The sequence below is a fragment of the Corylus avellana genome, chromosome 11 (genome assembly GCF_965113065.1).
Source record: "Corylus avellana chromosome 11, dhCorAvel1.hap1.2, whole genome shotgun sequence".
Taxonomy (NCBI): Eukaryota; Viridiplantae; Streptophyta; class Magnoliopsida; order Fagales; family Betulaceae; genus Corylus; species Corylus avellana.
The window spans coordinates 20,413,713-20,432,245 of record NC_142500.1 but is presented as its reverse complement, the minus strand read 5'-3'; the positions used below and the strand labels follow the sequence as shown (position 1 = coordinate 20,432,245).

General features: G+C 37.9%; 3 protein-coding genes across 5 annotated transcripts; 2 read left to right on the top strand and 1 right to left on the bottom strand.

Annotated features, from left to right (window-relative positions):
* The first annotated feature begins 2,770 nt into the window (after nt 1-2,770).
* LOC132165732 (phospholipase A1-Igamma1, chloroplastic) lies at nt 2,771-6,391 on the top strand. The gene is made up of 2 exons (XM_059576408.2): nt 2,771-4,128; nt 5,991-6,391. Exons 1-2 carry the CDS (start codon nt 2,801-2,803, stop codon nt 6,229-6,231), a joined length of 1,569 nt encoding a protein of 522 aa, XP_059432391.2. The 5' UTR covers nt 2,771-2,800; the 3' UTR covers nt 6,232-6,391.
* An 862-nt stretch (nt 6,392-7,253) lies between these two features.
* Nucleotides 7,254-10,674, top strand: LOC132166428 (Transducin/WD40 repeat-like superfamily protein). Of its 2 annotated transcripts, XM_059577233.2 has the most exons (3): nt 7,254-7,385; nt 8,141-8,200; nt 8,553-10,674. In XM_059577233.2, exon 3 carries the CDS (start codon nt 8,576-8,578, stop codon nt 10,274-10,276), a length of 1,701 nt encoding a protein of 566 aa, XP_059433216.2. In that variant the 5' UTR covers nt 7,254-7,385; nt 8,141-8,200; nt 8,553-8,575; the 3' UTR covers nt 10,277-10,674. The 2 variants fall into 2 exon arrangements, with proteins under 2 accessions (XP_059433216.2, XP_059433217.2); XM_059577234.2 differs by lacking the exon at nt 8,141-8,200.
* A 1,042-nt stretch (nt 10,675-11,716) lies between these two features.
* On the bottom strand, nt 11,717-17,921 carry GR (glutathione reductase). 2 transcript variants are annotated; one of them, XR_009438508.2, is made up of 11 exons: nt 17,506-17,921; nt 15,892-16,117; nt 15,469-15,747; nt 15,198-15,374; nt 14,861-14,914; nt 14,573-14,721; nt 13,605-13,668; nt 13,358-13,528; nt 13,113-13,244; nt 12,677-12,768; nt 11,717-12,080 (listed from the first exon to the last, which is right to left on the bottom strand). XR_009438508.2 is itself a non-coding variant. In XM_059576171.2 (10 exons), the coding sequence occupies exons 1-10, from the start codon at nt 17,907-17,909 to the stop codon at nt 12,727-12,729; spliced, it is 1,698 nt and encodes a 565-aa protein (XP_059432154.1). In that variant the 5' UTR covers nt 17,910-17,921; the 3' UTR covers nt 12,395-12,726. The 2 variants fall into 2 exon arrangements, 1 of the variants encoding a protein (XP_059432154.1); XM_059576171.2 differs by lacking the exon at nt 11,717-12,080 and having other exon boundaries at nt 12,395-12,768.
* Nucleotides 17,922-18,533: the final 612 nt, after the last annotated feature.

Sequence of the window (18,533 nt, the reverse complement as noted above, 5' to 3'; positions counted from 1 at the left end):
GTATAATTGATCATGCAAAGTATTTGGAGTTCTTTCACATAGTTTGTTTGGGTGTGAGATTATGGAGACGTGTGTCTAGGATTCTCTTATTGTAATTTCATCAATTGATAATGAATTTCTCATTTATTTGACTGTCCCTAGACCACATAAATTATTGTCTCTTACTTGAGGTTGCGTGGTTCTTCGTTGAAATAGTGAAATTTTATGAGGAAATAAGAGTCAGATCTAGCGTATAAGTAAGACCTATATCTTAAATAAAATGAGTATCAATTTAGACCGACTAACATAAGATGCTTTGAAATAATTATATATAATACAGTTATGATCGTGATAGATATTAAGTGTGTGATATTCTATTTCACAATGTGCTAACAAATTGCTAGAGATCTCAATCTCTAAATGATGTCACATTATTTAACATTTTTGAACTATGTTCTAACATATTTATCACGTATCATACCAGCATCATGACACTAAACATGAGAGTGGGAAAAAGCAATCTCGTGGCTTTACCTAGATGGAATAACCAAAGTTAATTAGTTAACATATTTCGAGATTATGAAGATGCCACCATCATAAACAATATCCAGTTCCAGCTTTTGGAAAAGAAATATTGCACGCCTATTACAAGTTGCTGCCAAGCATATATATATGTAAACCCAGATAAGACTTTTGGTGTAATGTGTTAGGGAAGAAATTTTGTATCAAGAATTATTTTCCAAGTTGTAGTTGGATTTGTCTGCACCGCCTATTTGACTCCTCGTAGGAGTTGGTTTTGTGCCCACGTGTGTAGTCCTTATTCTACTCAATTTTGGAGTCTTTGCTTACCGACTTTGTGACCTATAAAAGAAGAGCATGCCACATAGTCACAGTGAGAGAGACAAAAATTAGAAGCCACATATCTCATTAGGTTTTCTCATTTTGTTGTGCCTTGTGGCACTTAGGAAAGAAGAGGGTTTTTTTTGTCAATTTTTTTTCTCTTTTGTGTGAAAGTGAGATTTACGTGTATTGGAGATTTAGGTTTTGAGTGATTTTCTCTCCGTTAGCTTTGTACTCCATCTTTTGTTAGTGAATTTATTCCGAATCGTCTTCACTAATAAATATATGTTTGTTAAGCCGAAGATTGATTTATTTTCTATTCTACTATTTTCTGCTTCTTTAAGATCCTATATTGTAATTTCGTACACAACACGCTCTAACATCCAAGTCAGTGAAAGTGAATTAGGAAAAACAATGTAGATAGAATTTGGCTAGAGTCAACGTTGCATACCTAAGTGATCACTTATGCTTCCTTTATTATATAGATCGTAACTGAGTTGGAGTAGGAGAAATCGATTGCTGGGTGCTATCTATGGGTGGTGGTGCACTCGAATTTTGGCAGCAAGCTAGGTTGTGGACGGCTGAACCCGATACTCTTAAAAATTTGCTTGGCTCTTCGTCAAATGGACGCTACTAGACCCGTCGGTAATCAAACCCTCCAAAGATGATTAGTACCTTTCTCTCTGCATTCAATTAGACAAAACATTTCTCTTCTCATTACCTTTCCATATTGCAGCTGATCACTCCCTCTTGCCCTCTTATCAAGATTGCTAATATGAAAAGATAATGAGAAGAGACGGTCTGAATACTGATCAAACAAGCAGTTGAAATTTTTATCAATTGTCAGCGTCATTGCATAGGACAGACAATTATAGAGATCCGATCAGACATCAACAGCTGTAACGCTGATCTCGAATATTGTTTTCTTTTGATTATTTGCCAAGTCGATCTCTTTGTGATTGTTGCGCACATGAAAGAGCCCGAAAACGAACTTGACCACACCCCCCCTCCCCTTGGGATAATTAGTGCTAGTAAAAAGATATACATGAACTATGAAGTATGAAAAGGAAAGCAAGCAGCTTTTTCCATATCTAACATCGTAAACGTCAGCCACCCACACACCATGATTAAGAAAGCAGGTGACTTTAGAGGTTACGAATAAAGTGTTGGTCATAAAAAAGCTACGAGCTATCTAGGTACGTACGTATGAAAATGAAAGCAAGAAGTGACCACTTTTTCCATAATATCCTAAATAGTTAATTTTAAAAATCATGTTAGGGTTAAATGTCTTGTAATTACCTGTAATAAGAGTCATTATCAAATGAACTCTTCAATTTCAAAAATTATTATATTAATTTACATATAATTCAAGCATATGATATTTCCGCCCATAAAATTATAGAATTTATCTTTTTTTTTTTTTACCATGACCCTGACAGGCGGCAGCTGATTATTGACCACAAGCTCTATTTTTTTACCATAAATGACCAGGACAGCTAATTATTGACCACAAGTGGTGATTGCATGCTTCCTCGCAAACAGTCCATTAATTCCTCAATAATATTTGAACTACCCATTTTCCAGAATCCCAGAACTTCATTGAAATCAATCATAAAGACTAGTCCCCCTTGATGACCATGACCAAGACAAAGCATAAATGCTCGTTGGAAGGAAATAAATTTTATAAGAAAATACGTGTCTCTTACCTGTTGCAGTGTTATGCGACATTTAACACTTATTATTAGAATAAGTTGAATAAAATTTTATCCAAATTTTATGAAATAACATGACAAATATTCTACTTTTTCATTTAGAAGAATTAGCTACTCTCCGGTTCAAACTTCAAAGATCCGGTTCCCACATGAATAACGTGATCATTAATAAACTATTCAATCATGATTATATAAATAGGATAGCTGCATCGGTAATGGAGACCCATTTTTCTATTCTATTCTATCTGCACTCTGCAGCCTCTCAATAGATGCCACCCACCTTTCCCCATCTCCACTATTTTCACGAATCTAACTTTTGTTCAGTCTCTTCAATGGCGGCCATTTCCCTATCTCACACTCTCCTTCCCTTCCCCACACCCAGGCACACCCACCTCCAATCCATAACCCACCAACTTGGAGTTCCAAAAGTTGCCACAAAAACAACACCCACAATATGCAAGGTGCTATCCAAAACAAGCGACTCCCTGTCGGCCGTTATTACCGACCTAGTAGAAGAAGACGAAGAAGCTTATACCAGTACTTCCCAGCTGCCGGAGCGCCAACTAGCCGACGCGTGGCGTGAAATCCACGGCCAAGATGACTGGGTCGGCCTGCTCGATCCAATGGACCCGCTTCTTCGATCGGAGCTAATCAGGTACGGCGACATGGCGCAGGCATGTTACGACGCCTTCGATTTCGACCCCTTTTCCAAGTACTGCGGAAGCTGTAGGTTCATGCGTCACGATTTCTTTGACTCCCTAGGAATGACGTCACACCAGGGCTACGACGTCTCTCGCTACATCTTCGCAACCTCAAACATCAATCTGCCAAACTTCTTCAAGAAGTCGCGGTGGCCTAAGGTGTGGAGCAAGAACGCTAACTGGATCGGATACGTCGCCGTTTCCAACGACGAAACGACAAGACTTTTAGGCCGCCGTGATATAACCATAGCATGGAGAGGCACGGTGACAAGGCTGGAGTGGATTGCAGACCTAATGGATTTCCTCAAGCCAATCTCTTCCAACAAAATCCCATGTCCGGATCCGACGGTGAAAGCCGAATCTGGGTTTTTAGACCTCTACACGGACAAAGACGAGGCGTGCCGGTTTTGCAAGTTCTCGGCGAGAGAGCAAATATTGAGCGAGGTGAAAAGGTTGCTGGACGTGTACGCAGGCGAAGAAGTAAGCATTACCTTCACAGGGCATAGTCTAGGGGCGGCGCTGGCCGTTCTAAGCGCGTATGATATCGTGGAGACGGGGTTGAATGTGTTACCGGACGGCAGTGCGGTGCCGGTGTGCGTGTTTTCGTTTGCGGGTCCGAGAGTGGGGAACGTAAGGTTCAAGGAGAGGCTTGAGACGTTGGGGCTCAAGGTTTTAAGGGTGGTGAATATTCACGACGTGGTGCCAAAGTCGCCGGGGCTTTTCTTCAACGAGCAAGTTCCGCCGATGGTGATGAAGTGGGCCGAGGGGTTGCCATGGAGTTACTCGCACGTTGGGGTTGAGCTTGGCTTGGATCACAAAAACTCCCCGTTTTTGAAGCAGAATGCCGATCCGGTTTCTGCACATAATTTGGAGGCTCACCTGCATTTGCTTGATGGGTAAGCTTTTTTAATTCATTTATTTATTTATTTTTTTTTAAAATTATGCATGAATATGATGATCTCAAAATTTTCCATTTATACGTCCCTTGATCCAATTTCTTGTAACAAAGAATTTGATTAATTACAGGCTTTACGACATGTCAATAGTTTAACCAGTTGTGCTGTAGAGACACACTTCTCACATACCAACTAATTATTAACTAAAACAATATCCATATATAATTTAATGCATACAAAAATTAAAAATAATAATAAAAAAGAATATAAAAACAAGCAAGGCAGTGCACATGTGACAAGAAACTTATGGAATCGAGAGCCCCAGATCTGTTATTCAAATACGGAGATCTTTTTTCATTTGTTTAAAACTACAACTTGCATGGAAGCCATTAATAAAAACGAAGAGCCAAGATGATAAATTACTCACACTAGTTTCTATCGTTTGTGGTTATGAATTGGAATGGTAGCGACACAATAATATAAGATCCTTACCCAAAAAACAGACATTATATATACTATAAGATCCGAGTCAGATAAGCTTACAAGCAATTTGATGCTAGTGGATTATAAAGAATAGTGGAGTACGTGGAGGTGGTTTTTTTCTTTCTCAAGTCAACGAAGTTTTTCTTTAAATTAGTTTGACATTTTTTTCGGCATCCAAAATGTATATGGTTCTTATATACACTTTTAATTATCTCATATATTTTTAATAGAGCATTTAAAAATCATATATATTTTTAATATAACATGCATGTAAAAATCATATCAATTTAATAGACCAAATTAAAAAAAAAAAAAAAAAAAGATCCAAATTTAATTTAAAGAAAAACTTTGGTCACATTATAATGAACCCGTACTTGGTTCTTAGGCAAAAGCTTAAAAACAAGGTTTCGAGATTTTAAAACTTTTCATTAAGGTCAAATCTTTACTATTCATGCCAACCATTTTCTCCATTCATATAGAAGAGTCATGCCAATCTGTCGGCCTGTGATATGAATTGACAGAAAAATATTTATTGTTAGAAAGTAGAAACATTATGATTAATAATGATATAAAAGAATTTACAATATAAACTGCATGTGTTTTCTTGATATATATAAATCATAATGTTTCTAACTAGTACTTATTTCTCCAATTTTGAACGAGCCGTTTTAATTTATTCCTCTATAAAATGTGAACTCTAGTGCTTTGAATTACGATTTACGAGTATTTGTCCATTACTGTGGGGTCAGACCTTGGAACTGGCAGTCACCCCTACTGGCCCTACATTGGAAAATGTGCCAACAACTTAAAAACTGACGAAATAATTTATAATTATATGAATAAATAATAAGTAATGTTATCTCATATTTGCTGTCTTTTTTTTTTTTTTTTTTTTTTATAAGAAAAGTTGAAATTCATTAATTAATTCGAGCCATGCTCAGTAAATACAACATCCCGAATGCGTAAGGAATACTAGTAATATAGATAAACAAAATTATAGGATATTTTTATTTAGAAGATGCTCGTTTAAGGCATTATATATATGAGTAGTGATTTATTAGACACCGGCGTGTATGAACAGTGTGTTCGCCGGTATTATAATATTATAAAATATTATTAAAATAATATTTAAACAATAAAATAAAAAATAATAATAATATTATAACACCGGCGTGCACACTATTTATGCATGCCCGTGTCCAGTAAATTACTATTCTTATATATATATATATATATATATATATATTATCGTAATATGTGATATGATTGCTTGGAATCGAAGCAAGCAATGATGGTGATTGATTTCAAGACTACTTGTAATCAGCGTTGGTTTTGTTGACGTTTGTGCAAATGTGGTAATTACATGATGATGCGCGCAGATACCATGGGAAAGGGCATAGATTTGTGCTAGCAAGTGGAAGAGATCTTGCGCTGGTGAACAAGGCGTGTGATTTCTTGAAAGACCATTACTTGGTCCCACCTTACTGGAGGCAAGATGAGAACAAGGGCATGGTGAGGAGCAGGGATGGGCGTTGGGTGCAGCCTGAACGCCCTAAGCTCGATGATCACTCTTCCGACGTCCACCACCACCTCAACCAATTAGGCCTGGCTTCTCTTTAATTCATTCAACATTATTTCTTGTTTAATTGTATATCTTTTTTAAAAATTTTGAGGTATATTTGTAATTTAAAATAATTATATATGCCACGTGGTGGTACGTATAGTTAGGATATGATCATCGGGCAAATAAGAGCTATATGAAATTATTTGATTTGTCTTACATGATATATTGTTGATTTATTGGATGGTTGGGTGACATAATGACTTATTTAAAATTAAAGAAAAGTCTAAGGACCTAACTATTAAAATAAAAAACTCAATCCTAATTACTGAATATGTGTTTTCCTTTTTTTTTTTTTTTTTTAAAAAATAATTATTATAGTATATATTTAGGTTTAATATATTCGGTATCATCATAGCATATCAAAATAGAGTGGTTCAAAATTTAAATATCATAAAAAAATCTGCCCCAAATAAATAAGAAAGTATTTAATTTTAAGCAAAGAAACATAATGGATCGAGTTTATTCTTTTCGATCAAAATCAAACAAGCAGCAGCAGAGAAGATGAAAAAAAAAGATAAAAGGATAAAAAGAAGCAGAAGAAAGAGGCTGAAATTTCTTGGAGACGGTGTTAAAGTATGAATATAAGACTATAAAAATCCACTTTAACTCAAACAATTTAATTAAATGGGTCATATTTCTTAATTTTAGCCCGTTAATTTCATGTTAGGTTTGCGAGTTGTGTTAAAAATTGACAACCTATATGTCGTGTATCGGGTCATATCGATGCATGAGTATAAGATTATATAGGTTAATCATAGTCAAATTTATTTAATTAAGCAAATTAATTAATTTAACCCTAACTCACTAATTTTATATTAAGTTTTTACTAAATTTACAAGTCATATAAAAAATTGTTGGCCTTCTACCTAGTCCACACAATAGACTTATACGGGCTCACACATGATGGGTCATACCCGGTCCACACAGTAGACTTGTACTGGCTCACACATGATGGGTGAATGACATAAGGCCCATTACCTCACATACAACACGACGCCGCTTCGTTGCTTCTCTTCTTCTCATCGGCAACTAAAACCTAAAACCCTACTGCCTCTTATTCCCTCTCTGTCTCTCTCCCCTTCCCTCTCTCTCTCCGTTCCGTGGTTTGCTCGCTCCGGCGGCTTTTCTACGTCCATTACCCGTGTGAAAGGTAAGCAGTTATCAACACCACCTTTGTTTTGCTGTCACTTTTAGAGTTCACTAGCAATTCTCCGATGTTTTTAATGTTTTTGTTTTCAGTTTGTGTGATTCTGTTGACCATGTTTCCCATATATTTTTGTTTATTTTATGTTAACCGTTCATTTTCGAGTTATGAAGTGTTTAATTTTGCTTTCTTGAAGCAAAAACGTGGGTTTTTATGGAGCGAAGTCATGTGAGAATGAAATATACTCGCAAAGTATATTACCCTTCTCTTTGGGTTTGTAACCGTGGATTTGGATACCCAGTAGAACCGTAGAAGATAATATAAAAGGGTTGTTGTTGTTGTTGTTGTTTTTTTTTTTTTTTTTCTTTTGGGTTTTTTGATAATTAGTTGAATCGGGTTCTGATTTAAGTTAAAAAGTACGTTACTTTGAATTGGTGTTTACTGAATGTATCGTTTTCAAATGGCCTGATAAGTTTTGATGGCATTTTTCCTAAGGTCCGATTGAATCTAACATGGTTGCTGGTCTCCAATATCCTTATTTTTCTTTTTCAATGCCTGCCCTCTTCAGTTCATGCTTTATTTGCTTTTAGTGATATTTAGCAGGGGCCGGGGATCTTGTTCTTTGAAGTATGCTCCCCTGCTTCGTTTGTAAATTATGAAGTCAAAAAGCATGATCAAACATCGTTTAGCGGAAACTTTCTTCTGGTTGTTATCATTGTAAATTTGAAATTTTCACATTGACCTGATTTATTTTATTTCAGATTTCATTTTTTGAGTTGGAGGAAGGAGGTTTCGCGTGTAAGAAACTTGACCTGTTCCAGGTGTGTTGTTCAGAACTATAAGACTTTACCAGTTTGTGTATTCCATCTAGCTGGAGCTTTTAGATGTATACAACTTCTTCAGGTTTTGTACAGGTTCAACCATACAATGCCCTGTATGGCAGCCTTTCTTACCTGTATTTTGGTCTCGGCCGTGTGTGTGTGTTTAATCGGGAGTGCTTTAAGAAATGTAGTTTCATATTTTGTATTCTGGAATTAATATTTTCCTAGTTGTTCAAAATTGTACATAGACAGTGGATCAAAATGAAAAATAATTTATGATTAGCCCTGAGCACTAAATTTCCATTTCTTGATATAATTTTTAGATTAAACTATGTTTACTTTGGTTTTGCAGAGGCAGGATTTGTCTTGTGAAAGATGAGTTTAATATCTCAAAAGATTCTCCCTAAAAGTAGAGCCAACAAGACAAAAAGGGAGGATGCTGATGAGCCTTCATTTCTGCAAGGAAGTGAAGACACTGAAAAAGGAGATTTGGATGTTTTGAGGGCGAATAAGAGAAAGAAAGAGCGCAAGGATGAGGATGAGAAGCTGGTAATTGAGCAAGAAAGAGAAATGAAGAAGCTGGAGAACTCTTTGTTTGGCTCTCTGTATTCCCCTGTTGAGTTTGGGAAGGAAGATGGCGAGGACATTCAAGACAGAGCTGAGAAAGGTTCTGCTTTATTTTTTACGGACCGTTCTGCAAACAGTATGCTCTCTGTTTATGAAGAGGATGGAGAATTCTCAGAAAGAAGTAGTGATGAGGAGGAAACTAAGCAAAGAAAACCTGTCTGGGCAGACGAGGAAGAGGAAAAAACCAACATAAATATTGCTCAAGTTAACAGATTAAGGAAACTGAGGAAGGAAGAGGATGAGAGTTTGATTTCTGGTTCAGAGTATGTGTCGAGATTGAGGGCTCAACATGCTAAGCTGAACCCCAGAACAGAGTGGGCCGAACTTGATTCACGAGCAAGGCATGATTCATCTTTTGATGATGAGTCATCAGATGAAGAAAATGGGGCAGTACTGGCCCGTGGTTACAAGGATGTTGAAGCTGTTGAGGATATCCTTCGAACAAATGAAGACCTTGTTGTGAAAAGCAGTTCAAAATTGTTGCCTGGACTTCTTGAATACTCAAGACTTGTAGATGGAAATGTAGAGGATCCTTCGAAGGGTCCAATAAATTCAGTCCAGTTCCATCGAAATGCTCAATTGCTACTTACTGCAGGATTGGATCGAAGGCTTAGATTTTATCAAATTGATGGCAAACGCAATACCAAGATCCAAAGTATCTTCCTTGATGATTGCCCCGTTCGAAAGGCATCTTTTGTGCCTGATGGGTCTCAGGTTATTATAGCAGGAAGGAGAAAGTTCTTCTACAGCTTTGATTTAGTAAAAGCAACCATCGATAAAATAGGTCCCCTGGTTGGCAGGGAGGAGAAAAGCTTGGAACATTTTGAGGTTTCCCCTGATTCTAGTACAATTGCCTTTGTGGGAAATGAAGGTTATATCTTGCTGGTTTCTACCAAAACGAAGGAACTGATAGGGACACTAAAGATGAATGGAACAGTTCGGTCTTTAGCTTTTGCTGATGATGGGCAGCAATTATTGAGCTCTGGCGGTGATGGCCAGGTGTACCACTGGGATTTGAGAACAAGGGCTTGCTTCCATAAGGGTGTAGATGAAGGTTGCATGAATGGTACGGCTCTCTGCACTTCCCCAAATGGCAAACTGTTTGCAGCTGGTTCAGACAGTGGGATTGTTAATATTTACAACAGAGAGGAGTTCTTAGGGGGCAAGAGAAAACCTATCAAGACCATAGAAAATCTAACCACCAAAGTGGATTTTCTGAAATTTAATAATGATGCTCAAATATTGGCTATTTCTTCTAACATGAAGAAGAACAGTTTAAAGTTGATACATGTGCCATCATTTACTGTATTTTCAAACTGGCCTCCACTTAATATGTCTCTACATTATCCACGCTGTTTGGATTTCAGTCCTGGTGGTGGTTTCATGGCCATGGGAAATGCTGGTGGAAAAGTGTTGTTGTACAAGTTGCATCACTACCTTCATGCATAGAGCGAATGTGACATTTTGGCAATATCTGGTAGCTCTGCCCTGGTTTCATCCCCACATATCGGAAGCATCATTTGCCTGTTGCCCCAATATGAAGTGATCGTATCTCTTCTTTTCTTTGCTCGGGTTCTTGGTTGGTGAGGTTTCAGATTATTAGTGGATGAAGTAATGCCCGGAATTCTCTCTTTATTTGAGCAAATCATGGCTTATATTTAGAATCACTTGATAATTGCCACAACTCAAGCTTGTAGTATTGGTTGCAGAAAAGATTTCTGCAGTAATTTTGCTCTATAATGGCTTGCTTTCGTTTTGGTGCGCCAATTCTTTTAGATGAAAGAGTTTTGTAATTTCCCAGTTGATCCTTTGTACTTGCAACAATCTAATACTCTGCCATTATTTGATCCTGCTCTCTTTTTTTTAATCACTTGATATATAATTGCAGTAACTCTAGCTTGTTGTATTGGTTGCAGAAAAGTTTCTGCAGTAATTTTCCTCTATGGACTGCTTGCTTTCGATATGATGCACCAATTTTTTTTAGATTGAAGAGTTTTGTAACTTGCCCAGTTGATCCTTTGTATTAGCAACAATCTAATAGTGCTGGCATTATTTGATCATCGACTCTCTTTTGAAAGATTATTGCGACAACTATATACCACAATTCCCTTTGCCTTTTCAGGCTGTAGGGCTACAAATTTGTGATTCCCAAGTGAGGTTTTTGTGCCAGAATTCACACTTTGTTAGGCATCTATCCTACTGTACTGTGCATGGATTTATTTTTAAAAATAGTCAGTCTTACCTTACGCAAATAGAAAGTTCATGATTTCTATCTCCACGAAGTTTACTCTGAAAAACTTTGAGGCTGCAAATTAACGGTGAAACATCAGGTGAATGGCTGCTGCTTCTTTTTTTGGTTGTTTTCTTGTGCGTTTAGCCTTGGTTTTGTCTAAGCATCTTCCTCTGAATCAAGATTCTACGGGCTAGCCATCATATTTAGCTGAATTTATATGTTCCTCGTTCTGAATTAAATCCAAATGGCTGGCCACACTTGCTTATATGGCACCACCTTAATTTTTTAATTTTTTATTTATTTATTTATTTTTTATTTTTTTGAGGATTAATGAAGTGTGTAAACTACTTCACATTTATTTGTTATACCGGTTGATGTGACGTGTTTTAAATGACTTTCTATGTTAGTCACTTAAAAAAAAAAAGGGTAAACAACTTAAAATAAGTCATGTCAACCAATGTAAAATGAATGGAGATAAAGAATTGCATTACTCTACTCACCCTACATTTCACTTCTCGACACCCAACTCCTGATCCTTAGTAGTTAAATTGCAAACCTATATTTTATTTTTAATTTCTTTTTGAGAGAAGAAAAAATTGGCAGAATCATAAATCTTCCAACAAAAACATCTTTGATGAACATGTAAAATCATAACTTACAAAAGTTTATTCTTCAACTAACAAGTTTTCTACTGATAATGTATAAAAAGAGGTGGGCGACAACCAGAAAAGTACAAAGAAAGAAAAGAAAAAGAAACTTGTTGGAGGTATCCACAATCAGATATTTGCGGTCCCACTCACCACCAAGCAGAGAAGTGCAAGAAATATATAGGACCGCGTAATAGAACCATTACTGTTTAAGACCTTTCTCTTTTGCTTAATTTCTTCCATGTTCCCGACATGAAACTCAAAAAACTGTTGATGCTTCCCTGAGAAGCAGTCACTATGATGAGTCAGCTTCTAAGTTCTCCAAACTATTCCACAAATAGCATTTTACCTGCAATCTCCCAGATGACAACCCCTACCCACCCATGTTGCTAAAATAATCAGAAACCTTGCACAGGAGTATAATGTAGTGACAAATTAAAAAGTTACAACAGCATACATAATGATTATTTGACCCCACTGTATGGAAAGCACTTAGTTAAGCAAATAAAACCAATAGCCCTCGAAGGTCAGTTCGAATGGGACCGCCGGCGTTGGTTGTTCAAGTCTCCACAATTACTTGATACACGGTTTTTGCAGATGGAGTCGTGTATCCGGAGTTTGCCCGACAAGAATGGGTCCCAAAAGGAGCCTTGACTTGAAGGGTTCCTCGTCATTACAAGAAAAAACTAATGAACAATGAACAACTCTCATTATAAAGTAAAACCAATAACACGAGTAAAAGTTTGTGACTACATCGTTTCTTTTCTACAACTTCGTATTGATAAGTTACGTTTATGCCACTGTTGATATATTGCGAAATACAGCAATATCTAGCCCTAGTTTTATAGAAATCTCGTGTCTTCTTGTTAAAAAAATTCCTATATTTCTTCTTAAAGAAAATAAATATGAAAACTCGAACAAACTTTTTTTGATCCAAGTCAGAAGAACAATATATCTGCCTCTTCACACCTTTAAAAAAGCAGCTACACTGTGCAGTCAGATTGCCATAGAGACCATTGCTAAACACCTGCTGGAGCTTTGACGCCTGAGTCTATCTTTTCCTGTAACAAATTTAAGCGACAGTATTAACAAACCAACACAACTCATGAACATTGAAGAATAGTACGAGACTAGCAGTCCACATTCCATGCAATATATTTAAAGCACTGAACAAAATTTGGTCTTCAATAACTTCACTGCTTTGAGACCAATGAAAACTATGCTCACGAATATATAACAATTAATTAGATTTAAATGAAAAATCTGCTTAGGAAACTGATTTATGAACCTCTTGAGGGGGGGGGGGGGGGGGGGGGGGGGGTTTGGGGGTGTCAAACATTACATGACTGGATCCATCATAAAATAAAAATCAAACAAGAGGATCTCTGTCTTGTCTTTGACAAACCTCAGATGTCTTTCGAATCTTCCTAGTAGGAGTCCTCATTGTGACAAATTCCTCAGCTGCTGTAGGGTGAACACCCACTGTGGCATCGAAGTCTGCCTTGGTCAAGCCAGCTTTCACAGCAACTGCAAATCCCTGTGAATTAAATGAATTGTGAAGCCTCATGAACGACCAAACTTATAAAAACAAATGAAAATAAAAAAAATAACTCGGGGGGTTGGGGGAACTATCAGGGCAAAGGCAGAAACCTGGACAATTTCTGGTGCATCTTGTCCACACATGTGCAACCCCAGAACCTTGTTTGTTTTTGCGCAGACAAGAAGTTTCATCAAGACCCTGTCTGGAAGCCCTGAGATAGTAGCCTTTAAGGGCTTAAAATTTGCTGTGAAGATATCAACGTCACCATATTCTTGTATAGCCTGCAAATATCCTTGAATGTCAGTCAAGCACGGGAGGGCAGTCTCAAAAGTTGCTGATATTGCAAAGAAATGTCACCTGTTCTTCAGTAAGACCAACTTGTCCAATTGGTGGCTGAGAAAACACAGCAGAAGGGACAGCTCTACTCAAAAAAAAAAAAAAAAAAGAAAAAAAAAAGCAAGATACCAGGTCAGACTTACATAGTTGTATGTCCAAATTTTATTATCAGAAAGGAACAAGAATATAAATAAACTTTCTACACAGCATTTTTTATTAAAATGGTCAGATAAATTTAACCACACACAACTAAGTAACTGAAGTTCACAATCAATGAAGTTCAGGAAGTAGGATCCATGTCACTGATATTTGCTAATTATCATTTAAAACCAACTTAGGTACTGATTCATAAAGGGTGAGGTGCACTTTGTAGCATGCAACGTTAGAGTCTTCTCCATAATGGCTTTATGGCTGTCTTCTAGTCAGTCAGTAAAGGAGCGGTGTGCAGTCTTCCTCCTTTCCAGCTCTGAATCAAGTAGAAAATTTCAGGCTAAAAATTCTGACTGGAACGATTAAAGAACCTGTCCGAAACTCCCGGAGGGAGGCATTGAACATCTGACCCTGGAGAGGAACATTCTACTCCATATCTCCCTATAATCGAGCTATACAAATAACCTCAGCGGCAAGCCCAGAAATTTCAGTCTTTGTCATTGACTGGCAAGCTTCTCGCCTTCTTGATCCAGCTCCATCAAAAAGTGATCTCACTTTCCATTATGAATGGGACAATCTTGAGGAGTCAAGGATTTGCTGGGAATTCCAGATCGAAGGTAGCCCAGTAAACCAGACAAGCTGGAGGTTAATATTACTCACATACTGGGGATTTTGGTATTTTATACTTTACTAAAATGAAGATTGAGGCAACTGGTGATCGGAAAAACCAAAGATCTAAGAGACTGACTTGCAATCTAAAGAAAGTTATCCATTGGAGCATTTAAGAGATTGTAGAATACATGTAACTTATCAACCGATTATCAAATGAAGGAAGATACCTGTAATCAGGTTTTGTTGGCTCATTCTGAAACAGAGTTTTTGCCAATGCCCCTCCTTCCATCAAAGCAACTGGAGTCAGATTCAATCTATCTGTAACATCTCCAACTGCCCAAATGGAAGGAACAGATGTACGGGAGTATTCATCGACCTGAGGAAACACATAAAGGAAGATTATATCTGAAGAAAAATCAAACTAAACATACATAGGAGATCAAACAAAAAGAAAACAGTTGGCGCGGGGGGGGGGGGGGGGGGGTGAAGAAGAAAAAAGTACCAGAAAAGACTACCTCTATTGCTCCATTCTTGGTCATTTTCACCCCTACTGTCTCCAATCCTAAGTTCTGCAATCAAATTACATTCTTGATACTTGATTTCTTTTCTCATTCCATGTGAAATTTACAGTTACTTTAAAAGGTAAAGCATGAGTTTTACAAACTGGCACATCTTCAGGTTTCCTAAATTACCACTTTTCTAGAACCACATCAAGAACAACACTTTAAAACAGTTATGAGAAGCATGGAATCACACCTATGCCTTGATGTGACAATATTACAATGGTAACCTAAAGAACCTGAAGAAAGCTGTAACACTAAGGAGCAGAGTACAGAAAACAAATTAAAAAACCTTTGTATTAGGCCTACGTCCTGTCGCAAACATAACATGTGAAAAACCTTCAACTGTTCCTTTGCTGGTCTTCAAAGACAATGAACCATCAGCAGATTTAATGATAGCTTGGGGTGATTCCTCTGTGTGGATCTCGATTCCTCTTAGAGACATTTGTTCTGCAACAAAATCTCTGATCTGCAGGAATAGAAGACAGAAATTGAATGTGAAAACTCTTGCCTTGACTACAAAGAAATTACATGTTCAAAACTACGAGTTCACAGTTTCTCACCTCTTCATCAAAACCCCTTAAAACTTTTTTCTGCCTTATAAATACGTGGACATCAGATGTCAAGCCATTAAAGATGCCAGCAAACTCCACGGCAATGTACCCACCACCAACAATTGCTATTTTCTCAGGCTTTGAGGGCAAATCAAGGGCAGCATCTGAATCTATTGCATATTCACTTCCTGGAATTTCAGGAATGAAGGGACGACCACCTACTGAAACTAGTATGTGTCTTGCTGAATATAGCTTCCCATCTACATCAACTGTGTGCGGGTCCACAATCTGTGGAAATTTATTCTGACTGCATAAGCTTGCGAAAAATCAACGTACAGATGCATATTACATGTACTAATAAGAAAAAGAAGAATAACAAAAGAAGAAGAAAAAAATGTCATATATAAATATGGACTCAAGGCATCATCCCACCTTTCCACGACCTTCAACTAACATAACACCAGCATTTTTCAGAATGTTCTTGTAGATACCAGTAAGACGCTGCAACTCAGCATTCTTATTAGCCATCAAGGTGCTCCAGTCATGCTTGGGTTCTGCATCATATTTCCATCCAAAACCATGACTCTCTTCAAATTCATGAGAATAGTTTGATGCGTACACTAGTAGTTTCTTTGGTACACATCCGCGAAGTACACACCTGCATTATAACATTTTATGGAAAATTACTACTTCATGCTCATTTATTTATATAAGTAGATCTTAAAAGAATAATGAAGACGAACCACAGCCCAAATACAAAATTATAAAGAAAGAACTACCCCAGTCAAAAGAAAGACAAAAGGAAACTTAATCTTAGGCAACACTAAATCCAAAAGTGAAGAGGAGCTTTGCCAACAAGGACGTAGAGTGCGAAGGAAATATACTATGAGGCCTAGAATAGATCACTCCACCCACTCAAAGGTCCGGTTAAACCTCTTTCCACAGGAACTGCTTTTCAAACTGGATGGCAGCTCTTATTGCCAAACCTTCCATTCCAACATGAGAGCACCTCAAAGATTGACCATAGCCAAGTTCAAGACAGATTGAGGTCCCTTGCAATTCTCACAAATTGCAGGTGCCTGCAATTCTTCCAATCCAAGTTGTTCATTTAAAATGAATGATTTGGAATCAAAGGAAAAAAAAAATAAAAAAAAATCAAAGGGTGGTCGGCCACCGCAAGGGCGTGGTTGGGGTGGGCCCCCTCACACCTAAGAGGGTGGCCAACCACTCCCAAGGAGTGGTTAGGGTGGTCCGCCACCTCCTCCAAGGATGAGGGGTCATCAACCACCCCCTAAAGAGTGACCGCCCCCAAGCCAGCGACTCATTTTTAATGCTTATGTGACTCAATCCAATCCGTTCATTCAAAATGAATGAACGACTTGAATTGAGTGAATTGCAGGATAATTACAGGGAACCTCAATCCGTCCAAGACAAAGCAAATAAAGAGAATGCTAAACTCCAACCAAAGCGCCCATACCACTGTAAAACGTATCAAAAAAGCAAAGGTCAGACTGGACAAACAACACCAGCTCACCAAACTTCCTTACACGGGAAAAGACTCGAGACAAACCACTCACAGTCAAGTCAAACAACTCAAACTGTTAAAAGATCCTGATGAGATAGGCTCCAACCAGGAACAAAGACATAGGAACTCGTAGTGATTCATATTCTATTAACCTCCATAGACGACTGATGCTCAAATGATATCGAAACTCCAAGTTAAAGCATTAAAACAATCAGAGAAGCATTATCATATTCCTCCAATAATTTCCAATGGTAAGTCTCTACTCAATTTGCTATCAGAAGCAAAACACTAAGCCCCTAAAAAACCCCATATACGAAATGAACTTACATCCAAATCTCACATACCCAAGAATAAACACTAACAAAGAAACCACAAATAACAAAAACCCCAATTTTCCAAAAAATTTCGAACCTTTCAACTAAATTCCCAAATCCCAATATTGCTTCCTTCATTAAGACATAAAACCAAAAGGCTGTGTACGCGCGCACATACACACACACGCATATACACTAAAAACTTACGTGCCGCCGAAACCACCGGTGGTGTCGGAGGAAATGGTGGAGAAGGGGAGCTCACAGACGGCGACGGAGGCCCCGAAATTGGCGGCGAAGCGGGAGGCGCGAACGCCGCCGCTGCCAGCGCCGATGGTAAAGAGGTCGAAGTCGTAGTGGCGAGCCGGCTCCGAACCGTTCTCTGACTCCGCGCGAGTGGTGAAACCGCGGCAGTGGCGGTGGCGGTGGCAGTGAGAGAGTAGACCGCGGTGGTGGCGAGAGAGAGAAGACAGGATTTTGGGATCAGAGAGAAAGTGCGAAGAAGAGAGAGGAAGAGGGAGTGAGAGTGGGATAGAGAGCCTTGAGTAAAGGGTTTGGAAGGTTGGGGAAGCAAAGGTGAGCCTTGGGGTGGTGGCACTGAGAGAGGTGGCCATTGGGCTCTTCCTTCTTTGTTCTATCTTTTTGTTGATTGAAGAGAAACAATAAATATACCTTTTGGCTTTATGGGTAGAGATGATTTCAGGCCGTTCGATGACGTATTGTGCACCAACAGTTTTCAACGGCGGCGATTGCAAACAATAGTAATATTATGAGTAAAATCCAAATGCTTATATCTTTTATCTTTATATTGACTGGGCATTTGGGGATTGCTGACTATTCATATTTGTTTCAGTTTTGAAGCTCATATTTTTTTTTTTTTTTTAACATGTCCACTGTCCACACAAGGGAAAGGGGAGAGGGAATTCGAACTAGTAACCTCCGTTTTCAAAACATATGAGTTTTGAAGCTCATATGTTAATTGGTAAAGGTTGAAAGTGAAATAATGAGTTTCTTGGGTCAGTTTTTGGGTGGTTTGAAATAATTGAGCAGTCAATATCAAAATCCAAAACTTATGGTCAGGGAGGAATATCTTGGTTGATATTGAAATTCTATTCGCATAATACCCGAAAGCAGAGTCTTATTTTTCAAGTTTAGACTCTTTTAAAAATCAAACCTTTTCAATTGTAGTTATTTAATAGGAAAAAGATTACGATAATATTCCCTCTAAACTATCAAAA